General features: G+C 40.1%; 1 protein-coding gene across 1 annotated transcript in view; it reads right to left on the minus strand.

The window, feature by feature from the left end:
• MGLL (monoglyceride lipase) overlaps positions 1-20890 on the minus strand; it is a 113237-nt gene that overhangs the window by 7342 nt on the left and 85005 nt on the right. The window contains exons 5-7 of the mRNA XM_083354329.1: positions 17075-17185; positions 12994-13083; positions 3931-4146 (exon numbers count right to left, since the gene is read on the minus strand). Of these exons, the coding sequence (XP_083210455.1) occupies positions 3931-4146; positions 12994-13083; positions 17075-17185 (417 nt within the window). The remainder of the gene's footprint in view (positions 1-3930; positions 4147-12993; positions 13084-17074; positions 17186-20890) is intronic.

A 20890-nucleotide genomic window follows, 5' to 3' on the forward strand; every position in this document is an offset into this window, starting at 1 on the left:
GAGGCGCCCAAACCTCCCCAAAGGTCGGCAGGTCTGCGCGGAGGAACGGAGACCTGCCGAGGTTTGGGGACGTTTGGGGAGGCGCCCAAACCTCCCCAAAGGTCGGCAGGTCTGCGCGGAGGAACGGAGACCTGCCGAGGTTTGGGGACGTTTGGGGAGGCGCCCAAACCTCCCCAAACAGGAACGGAGACCTGCCGAGGTTTGGGGAGGTTTGGGGAGGCGCCCAAACCTCCCCAAAGGTCGGCAGGTCTGCGCGGAGGAACGGAGACCTGCCGAGGTTTGGGGAGGTTTGGGGAGGCGCCCAAAGCTCCCCAAACAGGAACGGAGACCTGCCGAGGTTTGGGGACGTTTGGGGAGGCGCCCAAACCTCCCCAAAGGTCGGCAGGTCTGCGCGGAGGAACGGAGACCTGCCGAGGTTTGGGGACGTTTGGGGAGGCGCCCAAACCTCCCCAAAGGTCGGCAGGTCTGCGCGGAGGAACGGAGACCTGCCGAGGTTTGGGGAGGTTTGGGGAGGCGCCCAAACCTCCCCAAACAGGAACGGAGACCTGCCGAGGTTTGGGGAGGTTTGGGGAGGCGCCCAAACCTCCCCAAACAGGAACGGAGACCTGGGGAGGTTTGGGGAGGCGCCCAAACCTCCCCAAAGGTCGGCAGGTCTGCGCGGAGGAACGGAGACCTGCCGAGGTTTGGGGAGGCGCCCAAACCTCCCCAAAGGTTGGCAGGAGGAACGGAGACCTGCCGAGGTTTGGGGAGGTTTGGGGAGGCGCCCAAACCTCCCCAAAGGTCGGCAGGAGGAACGGAGACCTGCCGAGGTTTGGGGAGGTTTGGGGAGGCGCCCAAACCTCCCCAAAGGTCGGCAGGAGGAACGGAGACCTGCCGAGGTTTGGGGAGGCGCCCAAACCTCCCCAAAGGTCGGCAGGTCTGCGCGGAGGAACGGAGACCTGCCGAGGTTTGGGGACGTTTGGGGAGGCGCCCAAACCTCCCCAAAGGTCGGCAGGAGGAACGGAGACCTGCCGAGGTTTGGGGAGGCGCCCAAACCTCCCCAAAGGTCGGCAGGAGGAACGGAGACCTGCCGACGAGCCGACGAGCCGCGGCCACACAGGGTATTCCTGTGTATTCAGGCTTGCAAAATGGCGGATCGAGCCTCTGCTGGCGGCAGAGGCTTGCAGAACGGCGGATCGGCTTATACTCGAGTCAATAACTTTTTCCAGTTTTTGGGGGTGAAATTGGGGGTCTCGGCTTATACTCGAGTCGGCTTATACTCAAGTATATACGGTATGCCTTTCTTGCCATTTAACATGCCACATCTTGTCCTATAGCTATCTGATTAACTCAATTTTAAAAGTGTTATCTTCAATTAGGGCGCAATCTTGACTTTTGTATTTGTAAATTTTGCTTATAAGGTGGATTAATACCTTAAGAATATTTTAATCACATACTTTCCCCTAGTGCTTAGATGTATTATATAACACTGCTAAGCAGCACTTGGCACAAACTCTTTTTAGTATTTCTTCATTGCAATACTTTTAGTGTCCATGAATTAGCACACTGGGGCATAGATACAGGGATTTCACTGAAGATTGTTCCTTTCATACATATTTATATTTATAAAACTTTAGAAACATCTCAAGAAAATCCTGTTCATTGCTGGAAGACATATGTGTATTTCTCAAATATCTGATTGATAAAATAGTATTAATGAAATATTTTATTCATTGAAACGCCACTAAATATTTCATGCCCTATTTTGCCTGTTTTGTATATTCCTCCCCTCATGTAAGACACCAAGAAAAAGATAATAACAAGATAATCAACTTTTAAAATGTTGCATCTACAACTCTTTTCCATTCCTTCCATCTATGTGTTTTTGTCCTGTTTTTGTCCTCCACAGATGTGTTGTTTTTCTAATACCTCCATTATTTTCTCTTTTGATTTGGCATTTCCTCTCTGGAATACCCATTTACTCAGTATACTGACAATAGCCTCTATCCCCAGTGACTCTATGAAAAATAACCTAATCTGTTCCTTATCTACAGAATACATTTAATATTTGTTTATCTACGTAGTTATAGTTATCACCTTGTCTTTTTATACAAATCTCTTCTTATTCCCAAATTTCAAGTAGAATTTATCTTTTGCTAATCCCCCCTAATAGTAAGTAAAAATGCACCATTTTTATAATTTACATTTCATCTGTTCTGTTAGAATTCAGTCATTTCATCCATAAATGTCTACTGTCATGTACCTTCTGACGTGATCTAAAAACTTATTTATTTGAACAAGCCGGCCTGGTCTGATGGGTTTGGGGTTTTAACATTGATTTTAACTAATTTATTGCATCGGGGACAATTATTTAATGTTTTTTAACTTTTGTATCTTGTAGTTTTGATATTTATTGCCCTGTACACCGCCCTGAGTCCTTCGGGAGAAGGGCAGTATAAAAATCAATCAATCAATCAATCAATCAATCAATCAATCAATCAATCAATCAAATAAATAAATAAATAAGACTGTCTTAAAAATGTACATCGTTCCCCCAACTCAAATCTATAAATATTTCTTATAAATAGTAAAGGATGTGGCATAGGAAACTTCTAATCACTTTACAGAGTTTTATACATAAGAGAAATCCTAAGGAAATTGTTTTTTATTATTTTAATCCCATTTATATCCCGCCCTTCTCTGAAGACTCAGGGCGGCTTTACAATCTAAGAAGCACAAATCAATGTGCTTAGCAATAGCCTTCATTCTATGTATATGCCTGCTTATTAGGGCTTTCACACACACCCCAAGCAGCATTATTACAAAGTCAGCTTATTGCCCCCAACAATCTGGGTCCTCATTTTACCTACCTCGGAAGGATGGAAGGCTGAGTCAACCTTGAGCCTGGTGGGATGCGAACCTGCACTAATTGCAGGCAGCTGGTGTTACTTAAGGAGGCATTAGCCCACTGCTCCACCAAATTATAAAAATGGTGCATTTTTTACTTACTATTAGAGGGGATTAGCAAAAGATAAATTCTATTTGAAATTTGGGAATAAGAAGAGATTTATATAAAAAGACAGGGTGATAACTATAACTACGTAGATAAACAGATTCCTAAATATATTCTCTGTGATGTTTTCAGTGTATCCAGTTGCTCCAGTAGTGTCTGGAAAATATCTAACAGAGAACATTACAAGAGTTGGAAGGGACCTTGGAGTTCTTCTAGTTCAGGGGTAGGCAACCTTGGCTCTTTTATGACTCGTGGACTTCAACTCCCAGAATTCCTGAGCCAGCAGAGAGTTGAAGTCCACGAGTCATGAAAGAGACAAGGTTGCCTACCCGTGTTCTAGTTCAACCCCCTGCTCAAGCAGGAAACTCTATACCATTTCAGGCAAAGGGTTATCGTCTATTGGCAATACACATTTGAAATAGCCAAGAGGATGGATCCTGCATTTTAAATAATCCTTTTTTTATGCTGTTGTTCTATGCTATTTCCATGTGTAGTTTCGGGCAATCCTTATATCTACTTCTGATTTAAAAATTATGTGCTAAGGAAAACTGATTAATTAACTCTGTCTTCCTGAAATGCAACTTGCCTCTTTGAATTTTAGGCATTCCTCTGGGCATTTTCATAAAAGTGAGATTTTTACGAATAGTCATTATACTTTCTATTTTTGAGTGAATGAATGTATGTTTAAGTCCTGCTAAAATCAATGGGATTAATGGGCTTTGAATTATGATGAATGGAAGAAATGGAAAGTTTTACTTGAATAGCATCCCAAAACATATTTCATCTTGGCCTTCTCAGTACCTGAAAAGCTAAAGTATGTCTATAATCTAGATTTTTTAAAAAAAAATCTGCTTGAACTAATACATTTGAATCAATGAACAGAGCACAACTTTTAAAAACAAAAACTGTTTGATCCTGCAAAAATGAAATAAGTTAACCTTGAATGTTTTATCCTGACTTGGGGCAGAATCCATCAACAAGTAAGACCCTCGGATGTCACAGAGTTTGTCCGGTGAACCATGGAGCACGAAGATGGGGAGAAACAGTTTAGGGAGAGAGCGCTCAATTTTGGCAATAGCATTCAGCAGCTGAACGACAAAGGAGACTTTCATGCCACCATGATAGACCAGAGGGTCTGAACGGTAAGTTTCAACCTGTTGGGAGTAAAAATAACATTTCAGACATTTTAGCCAGCAAATAATCAATTTCTGATAAGCATTTTCTCTGCCATTTTGGAAGATACATTTTTAAAGAGGATACATGTCCTTCCCCTTTGAATTCAGATTTGAAACTTAATTTTTTAATCTTATTTCAAAGGTCTGTCAAAAAAATTATGTCAAAGCAATTCACAGTACACAGACTGTGAATGGCCAAAAGACGAGTGCCCACTGGTTAAGTGGCAGGAGGGAATCTGACTCTGTAGATTGGGGTAGGGAACTGTGGCCCTTTTATGACTTGTGGACTTCAACTCCCAGAAATCCTGAGCCAGCCATGTTGGCTCAGGAAGCCTGGAAATTGAAGTCCACAAGTCATAAAGGGGCCATAGTTGCTCACCTCTGCTCTAGATCATGCTGTTTAGTCTCGGCCTCTCCACCATGCTTAGAGCACTGCAATTATGTATTATACAGTACTTCCTGCTGCACCAACTATCTACCTGGAAGGATGCCATTATCAAGATCTTCTCTTTTAACACCAGCTTATGAGAGAGATCAGTTCTCATAAGCAACTTCTGGTATATTAATAACAATGAAAAGTTAAACCCTGAAGTATCACCTTTTAGGCATTGGCCCCAGAACAATTTTCTTTTGAAGAGATGAAACAGAGGCTCTAATTCACTTTTGCGCTTGGCATGTCAAACATTCAGAAAATGCCTAACTTGACTCTGCTGGCATGTCACTCCCTCCTCCAAACCAAGGTTAACGTAAGAGAATTGCTGTGTTCACATAATATTACACCCACATTTTGTTCTTGTAGGTTATTTGATACACTTTTGCTCCCTCCCTTTTCCTCTCAACTGATGAGGAAGTGAAGAAATTTGGTTTAGAAAGATTTTATTTTGCACACACTCTGTCAAGGAAGGGGCAAGGGAGAAAGAAAATTACGCTAACAGTAAAAGTGCAGCAGCAGCCTGACATTTTTCATAGGAGTTCTGACATTTTCATCCAAATCCATTTGTCTTTTCTTTTCTAATTTAAACAAAAATGCTGGGTTGTTCTGGCTACTTAGCAACTAACTCTAGCCTAAAAACTGCCCAGTTGTTTGGTGCTGTGCCACAGCATTTCACACACAGAGGCAACATAGCTCCAAGCAGTTTCCTTTACTAAAAGGCAGCAGTTGAAGCACTCTTGAAAGGAAAAAAAAATCACAAAGGAGTGGGTGGTTGAATTGACAGACGTTCCCTTCCCACAGAGTAAAATGAATGATATAAATTGGTATGACATACTCCCTTTACCACCCCAGTACAACGCCACAAATGCTAGGAGATGGGCTTTTTTGTTCTTAACCCCTAACCCTATTTTATACTGATATTTTAAAAACCTAGAAATACAAGAGACTCCACAGACATGCATGCCACTTTTGAAAGTTACTGACCCAAGTATGACATTCCATGACTGTCCAAGCAAGGGACAAAGTGAAAGAAAAGAAGAAAAATAGCTAGAGATTACACTTGGTTTTTAATCTCTGATTTGGTATAAACACAAACGTATCTGAAACTGTCAGAAGGTGTTGCAAATTGAGAGCTTCTGGGGAACGGCTGTGGAGGATAATGATGATTTTAATGAGAGATGCAGGCAGGCAATAAAGATCTTTCTTTTTATTACATTTCTTCTTTTCCAGTTTTCAGTCTGCATTCATTAATTTTGCTAAGCACCATTTGCCCATTTTTGGATACTATTAAGGAACACAGTCCAGATTTTTCATTGAACTTTTTTTTACATAACTTTAAAAAGCCTCAGAACCACAGATTCTCTCTTCATCAAGGCAGGATATTGAGAAGTATGGAATAATTTAATAGTAATATCCTTGCTTTGTATACAGAAGGTCCTTAGTGTTCCTGATCAAAAGTGTATAATTTTCACTTAAAATCTATTTACAGTACAGGTAGTTCTTATTTAGTGACTGCCCTGTACAGTGACTGCAATCAATCTGCAACCTCATACAGAGACTGCCAACAAAAAGTAACTTTGCAACTAAGCCTCACATTTATGATCTTCAAAGGTCTGCAAAGCGAAGCTGAAATAAGATCATAAGCACATGCATGGTTTCACTTAGTGATCACTTCTGTTAATGGCTGACTTGCTGGTCCCAATTGTGGTAGCTAAATGAAGGATTACCTGTAGTTATTTGCCATTATTTACCCGATATTTATATTTAAGAATGAGATAATCAGAACTGTATTGTATTTTAAATGTGACTCTACCATCCATTAATTTATTTACATAAGTTTCTTTTAATATTCAATCTGCTCTTTTTGTTGCTGTAACCCCATAAATGGAAATCTGCAGTAAGATTTCTGCTGTGACTATCTGGATTCTATTTTGGGTAATTGCGTCAAGTTTACTTCCAGAAAAGTATACATGGTTGATGTGGTTTCGCTGCTATTATCACATTTTCTGTTTTTGATTACTTTGCCAACTATAGAATTGCTATATCTACACTATAAAAATCTGGGCTACCACTAGATGACAGCAAACAGATATATGACTACTTGTTACAATCTGGCAGGCACCTCGTTTTTTCAGCTTGGATACAATAACTGTAATGCTAATATAATTTTGCTCCTGGACCTGGAAACATGATTTTTAGAATTTATGCAACACTTTAATGTTCTCTCTAAACTCAAATGCATTGCACCCTCTCTTTAAAATAAGGAACTAAATGGTTGCTAAATGAACATGTGACTCTCAGAGAAAGGCTGGGAAGATCAGGTTGCTGCCCTCTCATTTAGATAAAGTTCTCTTGGGCAGAGTCCTCCACCTGACCAGTTCTCCCTACCACTCACAGGGCAGAGACTGCTTAAACAAGCTATCTTTTCCTGAACTGTATTTCTCTGCAGTGCAGCGCTTGCCTAAAAAATGTTAACCCCCAAGTTAACAAGCCTCAGATCTGTGACTTTAATTAGTTCATTAGAATCTTACATCAGGCTGTGCCACTGTCTAAAAGTGATTAATTTTATACTGGCTTTTGTTGCCAAGTGCACGAAATTTGGTTGTAAATGCACACATTGGTCAGAAAATGTTTTTTTTTAAAAATAATGCCATGTTTGTAAACATTTGCTCAATGAGATAACTGTTAAATGAGGAATAGCTTTATCCTAGTATTTTTTTTACAATCAAAGTTGTTTGAAGATTTCTAATGTATAGGTTTCTTGCTTTCAGCGTATATTGACAAATTACTGAGTCAAGCTTAGTATGACCAGCGTGTAATTTATATATCTATCTGTGTATGTGCAAACAGGTATATAGAAATAGTTGTGTTCCATCCAGTCTTGAAAATAACTTCTGCACATTTTATTATTTTCTTTTCAAAGAATACTTTCAGATTTTGTTTTGGAAATTTCTAAGATCCCTTTTAGGTCGTCTTATCACTTTAGAGCTAATAAAGCTTTTTGAGTCTGATACTCAGTAACATCAGACCACATTTGCCCCACAAATCAAAATCAGTTGTGTCCTTTGGACTTCACTGATGTGGATTATGAGAGTTGTCTTGAATTTAAAACTGTTAATGTAGCATTACCTTCCTACAGTAACTCTGTATTTGCATGCCAAACTCATGGAGGTATGGACAGGTGAAATGATTATATAAGCTGTTGATTGATAATCTCCCATATTTTACATTTAATTGCTTTTAATTGCTTTAATTTGTTGCCTTTTTTACTTCTTTTTCTTACTTTTGCTGCTCATTTTTTTAATTTTATGAGTCACTCAGAGATACACATGTGAGATGCTATATATAAATTAAATAAACAGAGGAGGATATATTATCTTTTATTTATTGCATGTGAGACCAAATGAAGATCAAGAAGTCTTTACCAAGATTTTGATAACGTTTGGTGTCATGTTTCACCCTACAACTCTAAGGAGTTCCATGTCATTTGAATCTCATAAGCGGTAGCTCAAGAATTCTGGAGGGCACCAGGCTGGGGAACACTTCTCCAGCACATAACAAAAAATTGAGATTCAGATTTAACTAACCAGAAAGGGGGGGAGGGGAAACCCTAAAATGTCTCAAATCCTTCTAAATTTCAGTTTCTGCTTTAGAAACCAAACTGCTATGAACACAAACAAATCAGGAAATTCTTGGAGACTATCCCAATGATATTTATAGAGACTAGAAATTGTCTGTTTGATGAATGTATTCAACATGTAAATAGTGGCTGTTCCCAGCACAATCTGAACTTGTATTCTGCAATGATGAATGTTGGTGATATTAGGAAGCTGGAGACTTATTTCTGTCAAACTGCAGATCTTTTACATATTGCTTTTTAGAAGCAAACTAAAAGTAGCAGATAAAATAACATGGTCAAACTTTTAGGTTCTTAAATATCTCAAAACCTGCTCTGTATAGTAGGAGGGTATCTCAAGGTGAATGGCTATTAATAGGTAAAGGTAAAGGTTCCCCCGCACATGCGTGCTAGTTGTTTCCAACTCTAGGGGCCGGTGCTCATCTCCATTTCAAAGCCAAAGAGCCAGCGCTTGTCCGAGGACGTCTCCGTGGTCATGTGGCCGGCATGACTAGACGCCAAAGGCGCATGGAACGCTGTTACCTTCCCACCGTAGTGGTCCCTATTTTTGTACTTGCATTTTTACGTGCTTTCGAACTGCTAGGTTGGCAGAAGCTGGGACGAGTAACAGGCGCTCACTCTGTTACGCGGCACTCAGGATTCAACACGCCAAACTGCCAACCATCTGATCGACAAGCTCAGCGTCCTAACCCACTGAGCCACCGCGTCCCTTAGGCTATTAATACAGTAGTTTATTTACTAATTTGCTTAAAAGATACATCCAAAACCCATTTTATTACATCATTCAGCTTTGACTGCATATATAATTTCTTGGGCATTTTGGCATGGCAGTTTAAATTTTGATAATGATGTAGAAAAATATACAGCTAGGCCTTATAGCACTTTACAATGCCTTGGTAAGGCCACACTTGGAATACTGCATCCAGTTTTGGTCACCATGATGTAAAAAAGATGTTGAGACTCTAGAAAGAGTACAGAGAAGAGCAACAAAGATGATTAGGGGACTGGAGGCTAAAACATATAAGGAACGGCTGCTGGAATTGGGTATTTCTAGTTTAATGATGCGGGACGCGGTGGCTCAGTGGGTTAGGATGCGGAGCTTGTCGATCAGAAGGTCAGCAGTTTGGCAGGTCAAATCCCGAGTGCCGCGTAGCAGAGTGAGCGCCTGTTACTCGTCCCAGCTTCTGCCAACCTAGCAGTTCGAAAGCACGTAAAAATGCAAGTAGAAAAATAGGGACCACTACGGTGGGAAGGTAACAGCGTTCCGTGCGCCTTTGGCGTCTAGTCATGCCGGCCACATGACCACGGAGACGTCCTCGGACAAGCGCTGGCTCTTCGGCTTTGAAACGGAGATGAGCACCGGCCCCCTAGAGTCGGAAACGACTAGCACGCATGTGTGGGGGAACCTTTACCTTTACCTTAGTTTAATGAAGAGAAGGACAAGGGGGGACATGATAGCAATGTTGCAATAGCTAAGGGGTTGCCACAAAGAAGAGGGAGTCAAGCTATTCTTCAAAGCACCCGAAGGCAGGACAAGAAGCAATGGATGGAAAATAATCAAGGAGAGAAACAACCTAGAACTAAGGAAAAACTTCCTGACAGTTAGAACAATTAACCAGTGGAACAACGTGCCTCCAGAAGCTGTGAATGCTCCAACACTGGAAGTTTTTAAGAAGAGACTGGATAGCCATTTGTCCGAAATGGTATAGGGTTTCTTGCCTGAGCAGGGGGTTAGACTAGATGACCTCCAAGGCCCCTTCCAACTATTATTATTATTATTATTATTATTATTATTATTATTATTATTATCATCAATGTCATTAGGTTCATTGGACAACTTCCCTAATATTCTTAAGGGATTGAGGCTGGTAATATAAAGGTGTACTCAGGAGAAAAACAGAGGAAGGGGAATTGGTGAGAAAAGGTACATCATAACACAAACCTGACAACTGACATTCTTCTACCATATGTGACATGTAATGGCAGAATTTGTTACTCTGTGAGTCATATTACTTAATTTATTGATTGATCAATCAGTCAATCTTCTGCTTTTCATTCAGGAGTGCCAGCTGATGGACACATCTCCCTCTTCCTAATAACCATCCTGTGAAGTACTTTGGGCTTAAAGAGTGTCTAGACCACGCATATCAAAGTCATGATGTCATGTGACGTCATGCTACGTATCGCGACTTTTTCCCCATTGCCCACAATGGGGTGGGTGCAGTTTCAGCATGATACATCTGGGCCATGGGCCGGCAGTTTGACATGCCTGGTTTAGACAAAGTCACCCAGCTTCTGTGGTTGAGAATGGACCAGAGCTTTCATATCTGTGCAGGCATCCAACCTCACAGAAAGTCTATGAGATGATGATAATAATGATGATGATGATAACAACAACAATAATAATTTCTATTAAATGATCTCTACTTCTCACTGATCCTGAGAATAAATAGCAGTCATGACACTGTTTCTGAGTTCCTGATACTTATAACAGTCATGTTATAATATAGTATATAATATAATATATATTATAATATATAAATAGTTCTAAGATGGCGGCGCCTGGAATGGCTGCGGCTGCATTGGCTCTTGAAGGCGAATAGTTTTGGGAGGGATAGTAAGGGCTATAGGCCACATGATCAGGAAGATTTTAATGTGTTTGAGCAACATGGTAGAACTAAGGTAACATACAACCGACAATCTTTGCTGGCCTGGCGAGTTGCTAGTTGTTTTGGAACTGTTGGTGAGACCGTTAAAAGTCGTTAGTGCTGTTTGAATTTGTTCTACCAGCAGCAAGATCTGACTGCTGGCCCAGTGATGGATTGTATTGCAAATCAGGGCTGTTTCCAGAGGAGGCAGAGGAGGAGAGGACCTGGAGCTTATGGAGCGAAGGAACTGGATGAGGCTGTCGGCAGGCCCAGAGGAAGAGAGAGAGGCTTTTGGAGGAGTTGGTGGCGGCGGCAGTGTGCTCCAGGGGTGAAAAGAAGCAAGGCCTCTTTAAGGAAAAGGTGGAAGAGTCAGGATCAGAAAAAGGAAAGAAGGCGAGGTTGTCAGAATACAAGCGAATTTGAGGGCTAATCCACATGGAGCCCCATTTCTATCTGTCCTGTGTGCCATCGTTCACTCCCTAGAGACTAAAATAGACAATGTGAAATTTGAGCGGGCCCCTAACAAGGAGTATATATCAGAGGTGGTGACCCTTTGAGAGCTGTATGCAGTGAAATTTCATTTTGATGTATGCTGATTGGTGTACATTCAAAGTGACAATAAAGTTATATGAGTCCTTCGGGAGAAGGGCGGTATAAAAATTTAATAAATAATAATAATAATTATTATTATTACTATATAGCAGAGATGATTTATTTCTGCTACATGGATTACTATCCCTCTGTCCTTTAACAAAATTGCTGGGAGGCAGAATGCTCCTGCTCCCTTTTTTAATTCCACATCAAATCTGTGATAATATCCCCCAGAAAAAGTGCTTTAATTTATCCTCCTGAAACTAATATTTTGACCTTCACATTAAACATACATAATAAATATAACAGGCTGAACATGTTTGAGCATTATATTCTTACTGCATTGCTGGTATTCTGTTTTTATATGGATATCATACCTTTTTTCAACATTATCAACATCAGAATTTCATCAGCATACATTAATCTTTAACAGGACTTACCTAGTCTGTAGAATAAAAAAAATAAAAAATAGAAGAAAAATGGCCAACAGGAATACTTCATGACTACCGGAAAAGTGGCATTTTAAAAATCTGCGTATATTTTTATACTTGGTTAGCCACTGAGACTCTGGTACTTGCAGAAGCATACAAGACCGATAAATAAATTAAAATGTAAATATAAATTAACACCTGCCAATCATATACTCACCGGTGTCATAGAGACCTAAATCATTTAAATGTATTGTAATTCTTCTACAGGAAGCTAAACGCCACATCTTTTCTTCCTTCAAAACAGCGACAGCAAAAACAGTGTTGCAATGATTCAATTTATGCTTTTCCTCCATTCTCATCAAAACACTTATCCTTAGCATAAATGGAAGCTGGCAGGTCACGCAGACTGATGGAATCAGATGTACCTCACAGATTTTACACAAATCCGTCAACCAGTACAGACAATCCTTTTTGTAATTTCTCTTCCCTACTTCAGACTGCTGATAAAAATATCTGAAGAGGAGGCCATTTCATTTTCATTTTCAGTATAATACAGGTAGTCCTTGTCTTACAAACATTTGTTTAATGACTGTTACAACGGCACTGAAAAAAGTGACTTATGCATTTTTTCACATTTTCAACCCATGGTCACATGTTCAAAGTTTGGATGCTTACCAACTGGTTCATATCTATGCAGTGTCCTACGGTCATGTGATCACTTTTTGCAACCTTCTGATAAGCAAACTCAATGGGGGACGCCATATTCACTTATCAGGTTACTAATTTAACAACTGCAGTGATTCACTTAACACCTGTGGCAAGGAAGGTCATAAAATGGAGCAAAGCTCACTTAACAAGGGTCTCACTTAGCAACATAGGTTTTAGGCTCAATTATGATTGTAAGACAAGGACTACCTGTACTTGATTCTCTCTTTATATGTATTATAAGTATGTTCTATTCCCTTGATATATTGCTTGATTTGTACCAAGATGGAATTGCTCACTTATGATCTACTCATACTGTATGAGAAGAAGCCAAACTATCACAGGGCAATACATTGATTTTCAGGGCAATACAATTCTCACCTCTTTCTTATTCCGGGAAATGACATTTGGATCTATAGATCCCAGAGGCAAGTTTGGCAGGACAAAGTTAAGTATTTTAGCTGCAAATACCTGAAGGAGAAAAATATAATTAGTGTCTTGTCAGGCAAGAATAGAATTATAGAAGACAGTTTTGCAGGTGGCAGAAACTTTTTTTTTAGTTTAACCACTACATTATTACTGTATTCCACCTGAAGATCTGTTCCTGAATGCCAACAAATTTATTCCAAAGGTACCAGAGAGGCTGAAAAGATTCTCAGGACTGTTTATAAGGGAAAGCTTGATGCAACTGGCATTATTCCCTAAAACCTCTTTGTTCAACTTTAGGACTCTTACATTTGTTCCTGACAACAAAAAAGCTGAAGAAGTTGAGAGAAAGCCAGCTTTTCCACCCTTCAAGGGAAGTCAGGGATGTTTGCCAGGGTTCCTTCTTTTTGCTATTCAAGTTGTATTTTAGTTTCCTACAGTGAAAATTGTAGCTTATGTGATTTACAGTATAGTTCTTTAAACATGGTAAACACATTCTGTAGCAGGGATACAAATAAATAGAAAAATGTGTACACATTGACTAACGAGATCTATTAAACAGCTAGTTTCTGGGAGTTAAATACAAAAATATGAAGATGCCAAAAGAAGAAAATACTTCAAAAAAAAATTCCACTAACAGGATTCTATAACTGACCCCAATGCTAAATTAGCTCTGATCTTCTGTAGATTACTTTCTAATTAAGTGGTCATCACTTAAAAACAACAAGAACCCAGAAAATATTCTGCCAGGCCTATTTTAAGGTCACATTCATTACTGCATGCAGTAATGTTTCCTGGAAAATGTAAAATGAAATCTGTGACCTTGATTTTTCCATGAATCCATTAAATGTAATAATATCCATAACATTCTCTGATCCTCCTGCATCAAAGATTGCTACGGACTGTGGGAAAAATATATCGTATTAATGATGAAAGAATAAAGTAAAAGTTCTCCCAGAACAGAAAGTTTCAAAGCTGACACAATTTCAGAAGCCTTTACAGGAAATGCAAGTTATGTTGCCCCTGTCTAGAGAGGGCTATGCTGTGACGTGTAACTGTGGCATCTAATATTCCCCCTAGGACTCTCCAACTTTTTACCATATTAGATTTTGTTGGTTTAACATCACCAATCTTTTTCTTCCACTTTGCTGAATATTTAAGCTAATGAAGAGTTCTGTTCCTAATACAGTGAAACTTCGTTTTATCGAACCCCAGTTTAGTGGACTTTGAAGACAATGGACAGAACTTTTACCTGAAATAGTGCAGAGGATTTAGGTAAATTAGCATAATTTGTGTGAATTTACATCATCATATGATAAGCCCAATGGCGTGAACTGACACAAATGACAAATTATATAACTAGCATAATTACATAAATGACATAAATTTGGATTTAATGGACATTCAGGCTTAATGGACATGCCCTCCTACCCAATGGCCTATTAAACTGATTTTTCCATGTACAGATATTGTCTATTAATTTTTGAATTTTTCAGAATATAAACAGTTTAATTCTTAGCCTATGATTGTTAATATAGCCTTGTTGTTGTTAGTTGCGAAGTCGTGTCCGACCCATCGTGACCCCATGGACAACATTCCTCCAGGCCTTCCTGTCCTCTACCATCTTCTGGAGTCCATTTAAGCTCATGCCTAGTGCTTCAGTGACTCCATTCAGTCACCTCATTCTCTGTCGTCCTCTTCTTCTCTTGCCCTCAATCTTTCCCAGCATTAGGCTCTTCTCCAGTGAGTCCTTCCTTCTCATTAGGTGGCCAAAGTATTTGAGTTTCAACTTCAGGTTCCGGCCTTCTAAAGAGCAGTCAGGGTTGATCTCCTCTAGGACTGACCGGTTTGAATGCCTTGCCTACCCAAACAGGCTAATAGAAAGGATGCTTTATTGAATTAATATCTCACAAATTAATGACAATTAGCCATATGGGAGAGAGGCCCTCCTCACAAAAATAGCTTATTAATGGAATGTTTGAAAAACAGACTCTGTTAATATTCAGCTTTTTAAAACTTAGCCAATCATATCTATGAGATAAAGATATTGCTAATCCTCAGTCCCATCAGCCTTCCTTTCTTAGATATCTCTGGAAGAATCAAGATCAGGAGCTAATCTAATGCTATAAGTAGTTATGGTAGTTATTAGGCAACAGTTGTCTTACATTTGCTTTGAATTGCATTCATCCAAACCTCTCCTAAGCAAGAAGTTTTCATTAAAGTTTGGTAAAGACTAGACTATGTGGCTGCACATCCAGGTTGTTGCTGTTGCTATCACTGTAGTTGCTATCTACATAATTTATGGGGCAACAATCCAGATTACGAGCAGGCAGGAGTGAAAGCCCTTTAAAGAAGGTTCTTCATGAGCCCAGGGAAAAACTCAGCTAGTTTAAAGAGTTGCTAACAAAAGAGAGCTGTAATGAGAATCATTGACCAAAGAGAGTTTTACAAGTTTTTGCATCACATGGTTTAATAAATAAAGATCTAGGAAGATGGAAATGGAATACAGGTAGTCCTCAAACTACAGCAGTTCATTTAGTGACCATTCGAAGTCACAACGGCACTGAAAAAAAGGGGCGTATGACCATTTTTCACACTTATGGCCATTGCAGCATCCTCAGGGTCATGTGATTTACATTTGGATGCTTGACCATTGACTTACATTTATGACGGTTGCAGTGCTGCAGTGTTACGTGCTCCCCTTTTGCAACTTTCTGACAAGCAAAGTCAATGGGGAAACCACATTCACTTAGCAACCGTGTTACTAATTTAAGAAATGCAGTGATTCACTTAACAAATGTGGCAAGAAAGGCCATACAACGGGGCTAACTCACTTAATAACTTTCTCACTTAGCAACATACATTTTGGGCTTAATTGTGACCGTAGGTTAAGGACTACCTATATACAATACTCTTATCAGGTCTGCTTAGTTGGTCTGATTCATCATATTGCGCAATATCAGGTAAGGTGATAGTATATGGTATGCATACATTCAGAAACTATCAAGGGAGGAAATTTCTCCACAATAAAAAATGACTGTAGACTGAGATTAAGCTCCATGAATGAGTCCATACTATTAAGTGATACCAGCTGACTAGCTGTGAGGCTGGTTGTTACTTTTTCCTTCCCACACTTAATAAATCAGCATCACCTGCTTAAAATAATTATTTTTAGAACTGTCTATCGAAGTGAAGCTAACGAAATTTGAAACCCCCACCAAAAAGTCCCCATATCCATCACCCTAGTCAACCCAATAGAGGTTGGTACAGAAGCTGAGGTCTCTATACTTCTAATAGACCTCCACAAATCGTTACCAGACTGCATTTTTAATATGACTGAAAGCGGGTTAAATACAGGAGAGGAGAGCAATCCTATTAACTGCATTCAACTGTGGAAATTTTTTTTGTCTTGGTCCAACCAATTGCACGTTGGAGTGCAGCCCTAGGGATACTCAAAGCGTAAGAGTGGCTTTCTGCCCAGAGAAAGCTGCACACGCTGTGCTAGGTTATGAATTGTTTTAACCATGCCTTCTGAACATGTCACAGGGCTTCATCAGTCAAACACCATGGTTTACAAACCACAAAGAGTTCACACACCAGTCTAAGCAAACTGCATTAAGGCGTAGCATAGCATGGGAACTTAGCCAGAGATCATGCGTCTGGAAACTGAGGGAACAAAAGCAGCTTCAGAAGAGAGATTTGTCAAAATACATCTACAGGAAATGGAAAAGGTTAGTGCAAGGTTCTTGCTCTAAATTGCAATTCTGCTTTTTGTGAGAAAAAGGACATCTTCATTTATTATATTATGTATTTAACCCTTCAGCTTTAACACTGACCACAGCATTCTTACACTCAATTTTAGAAAGAGTCTTAAATTTATGTACTTTTTTAAAAAAAGAAAATAGTGCTTTGCCACACATGGAGAGTTTTGGCTGGTGAAAGAAAGGGATATTATCTCAAGACAGTAAGATTTTTAGCTGATATATTTAGATAGCGTGCCTGGAATGAAATGAACACCTGTTGTTGTTTTTTTTACCTTGATCGGTGTCGCTACATCAGGGCTTGCAACTACTAAAGGAGAAATTAATACCATGCCTGAAAAGTCATTTGGTCTTTCACACGCGGTGAGGATGGCAATGGCTCCTCCCTGAAATGAAAAAGCAAGCAATGGGTTGATGAATGCTAAGACTATTGATCTCAGTAAAGCAGAGGTGGGAAGTTTGTGCAACACTACAACTCTCAGCATGTCTTACCAGTGGCATGCTGACTGGAGTGGCAACTGAGTTGGAATTGAGAAATACCTGAAGTGTCATGGTTGCTCTCCCCTCCACCCCACCCCCCATATAACAAAAATATATGACAAGCACTTATGGGCAAGTACATTATCAAGGTTACTGTCTTGGGAACCTTGCCAATTTATTCTGGCAATGAGCTACAACTAACTTCAATTTCCTTCTGTAACCAGAAAAAGAGAAATTTAGATCAATTCCATTATCATGTACCACTGATTCCAACCAGCAATATAAAAAACAGACAAAAAACTTCAAAGGAACTATGGAGGTGATAAGTTCAGAATTTATGTAATGAATGCGTGTGTTTATCACCTGTGCAATTCACCTGCTGTTCGCAGCAGAGCCTCGTGGCAGTGCTTCAAAAGGTGTTTCAATACCATTTCTAGCATTGTACAACAGTGGAATACCCAGAAATACAACTGCACAAAAGAAATAATCTTAGGAATCACAATACAGCTATTAGGTTCTTGTTAAATACTAAATTCATATTTATTATTCCTTTACAAGAGAAACCCAAAATGCCAAAAAGGAATTGTAAATCAGTTTCCCTGCTCCCTCAAACTACAATCAGATTTTTTATAAAATGCAAGAGGAAAGACAGCATTTGTCCAGCAGTATGGAAAAAATGGCTCCCAGCATGTCCATAAAGGCCCAAAAACAGAGGAAAAGGAAGAGGAGACCGGAGTAAATCAAGAGATTCACAGTGAGTTAAGGAATGATGCAACTAGAAAGAAATGAATGGCAAGTAAATAGTCTGGCCAAGCTCTGGGATGAAACAGAAGCCAAAGGGAAAGACAAACTATACCTTGATGTTAGATTATTAAGACATTAATATGTGCTTTCATTAAAAAAATGTACGGTTTAAAGCAAAGAATGATGAAGAACGTTTATTTTAGGGCCATTTTTTTAAGTTTTGGATAATCCGGCTAGATGAAAGAAACAAAGGATTTTGAACAGTGGTGGGATTCAGCTGTTTCGCACCGGTTCGGTAGAACCGGTAGCTAATTTTTTGTTGAGTTCTGGCCCAGGCCCAGAACTGACTTCTGGAAGTGGCATCCACACAGAGAACTGGCTGTTCACATATTTGAATCCCACCACTGAATTTGAAGGCATAACTTTCATCTCTTATATCTCTCAACTTAATCTCTCAAAACTGGACTGATTCGTTCCAGTTTTGGAGGGATTTCTTGACTATTATTTTGCATAGTTATTTTTTTTTAAATGTTTTGAGATTTGTTTGAAGATACTCAGCAAAAAATGTTATTTTTTTCATGCAGGTCCCCATCGCTTTTATACAATGCTCTTTCATAAACCAAGAGTATATTTTTTGAAAAGAAGGAAGTTTTTGAAAAGAAGGAACTGGAAATGATTAACCTGAGCATGAGCAAAGTGATCCAGAGCATTAACAGGAATTACCACTTTCCACTTTCATCTGGATTTGAATTCAAAGCAAAAATGGAGTAAGGTTTAGAATTACAGATTTCTTGTTGTACTCTCAAAGTTAATGAAAATGCATTTGTATATAACTTTAAAAGAAGTAATAGATGATGTAATTTCCTACAGTGTACCATATGTCTCTGTTGCATGTTACCATGGGATGTAGTGATAGCTAAGGCCTTGGTTGTATACAAGAAAAAAAATGTCTGTATGTGTCTGTGTATATGTGTAAAGTAGATCATTAGCAATTTCTTGCCTAGCTTTCACTGGGTTTTTTGCCTTCAAAAATCTGAATTCTGCTGATAACTAAAATGAATAGAATGAGAAATGAATACACATACACTGTATCTCCAGAGTACAAGCAGTCACTGATACATTCCACAGCTGTATTAAAGTTCAGAGATGATAAACCATTCCTTTGAAGTGAATGACAATTGACTCACATAGACAGCCTTTTGTATTTTCATCCCTGACCCTTCTTAACTTTTGTTAGCTAGCTTAAAACCTTCAGAACAAGCTATGATTGGGGTTATGCATCCTTTGTAGTAAAAATAAAAATTCTACTCTAAGGTAGCACAAAGTCTACATCATAGAATATTATATGTGTTATGAGTAAACAATAACATAACTTTTGGGGATACCTTTTATTTTACATGGTTTATTCTTGTATTAAATGATTCAAAGTTGATGAGTAATGATATATCCATTCCCGTATCACAAGTCTGTTCAATGTCCACCTTAGTTCTTGATATACCTTTAGGCATTACCCTTGCTGAATTGTCCACCTATCCTTTCATCTGTTTACATTCCACACAAAATTTGTTCAAGAAAAAAGGGTAGATTTAGCTGCACTGTGTTTTTGGGTTGACAGAATTAGTGCTCCTCCCTCTGTAAACATCTCTTTGGTATGACAAATTTTTACTTTTCTTTCAATATACCTTGCATTGGGGGGGCAAACCATCTATAGCAGGGGTGTCAAACTCGTAATGTCACGTGATATGTCGCGACTGTAAAGTAGTGGGTTCAGGACCACGTGGAGACAGCAGACAAAGGGTTCATACAAACAGCCTTTATTGAGTTCAAGACGAAGACAAAGGATGGGGCTCCCCGGAGACCCTTAAGTACCTTGTCAGATTTACTTAAAACCAATCTCAACATCGGACTTTCCCGCCATACGCTGGCTAGCCAATCCGGACGCTTGACTGGCACCACCTGGTGGTGTCAGTGGCCATGCCGTCATTGAACAACCCCACTATATACACAACACCCCTTCCCCCATAATAAGAACAATAAACAAGTATGCTAACATGTTATAGTGTGATTATGTATGTGTCCAGACCACCCATGCCCTTGACCTCAGAACCACACAAAGTCCTCCAGGTACGCCGGTGACCTCAGAGCCCGGCACAAACGTCTCAGAGGCTGATCCCTGTCCTTAACCCCTGAATCCTTGGCGGATGGCAGGCCCTGGTTCTCCACCCCCATGCTGCCATCCTATGCTTGGCTCGGTTGTTGCCCAGCCCAGTCAAAAGTCTCTGAGCAGTGTTCTGTGTCAGTGTTGACCTCCAGCCTTCCTTGGCCATCTGCCAGTAGACGATGAGGATGATCGACTGGGGCCCTTGGTGATGCTTGAAGGCCAGGGTTTAATGGCGGTGACAGATTACCCCTTGATGGTGACTGAAAGGCAGGGTTTAATGGTGGTGACAGATTAGCTTGCTCAAGATGCTGTTTTTCAGGAGCCCGCTTCCTCAGTTGGTCGATGTGTCTTCTGACCTGACGGCTCCCTTCCCCCTCTACAATATATCACAAGGGCCCAGTTTTGTCAACCACCACCCCTTGAGCCCACATGTCCCCAGACTCATAGTTCCTGACCCACACCTGCTCGCCAATGCCAATCTCCCTGACGGGGGTGGGTTGCTCTGCCTCTGCGGCCACTCTATCAGGGTGAAGTCTGTCCAACTTCGTGATGAGACGCTTGCCCCAACACAGCTCTGCCGGACTTTTGCCAGTGGCAGTGCAAGGTGTGCCAGTAAGTATTGGGCCAGTCTTTGGTGCCAATCACCTGTGATGATGCATCTCAAGGCGTCCTTGGTCAATCTTACCATTTGTTCTGCAAGTCTGTT

This window comes from Vipera ursinii (assembly GCF_947247035.1).
Source record: "Vipera ursinii genome assembly, chromosome: 2".
Lineage (NCBI taxonomy): Eukaryota > Metazoa > Chordata > Lepidosauria > Squamata > Viperidae > Vipera > Vipera ursinii.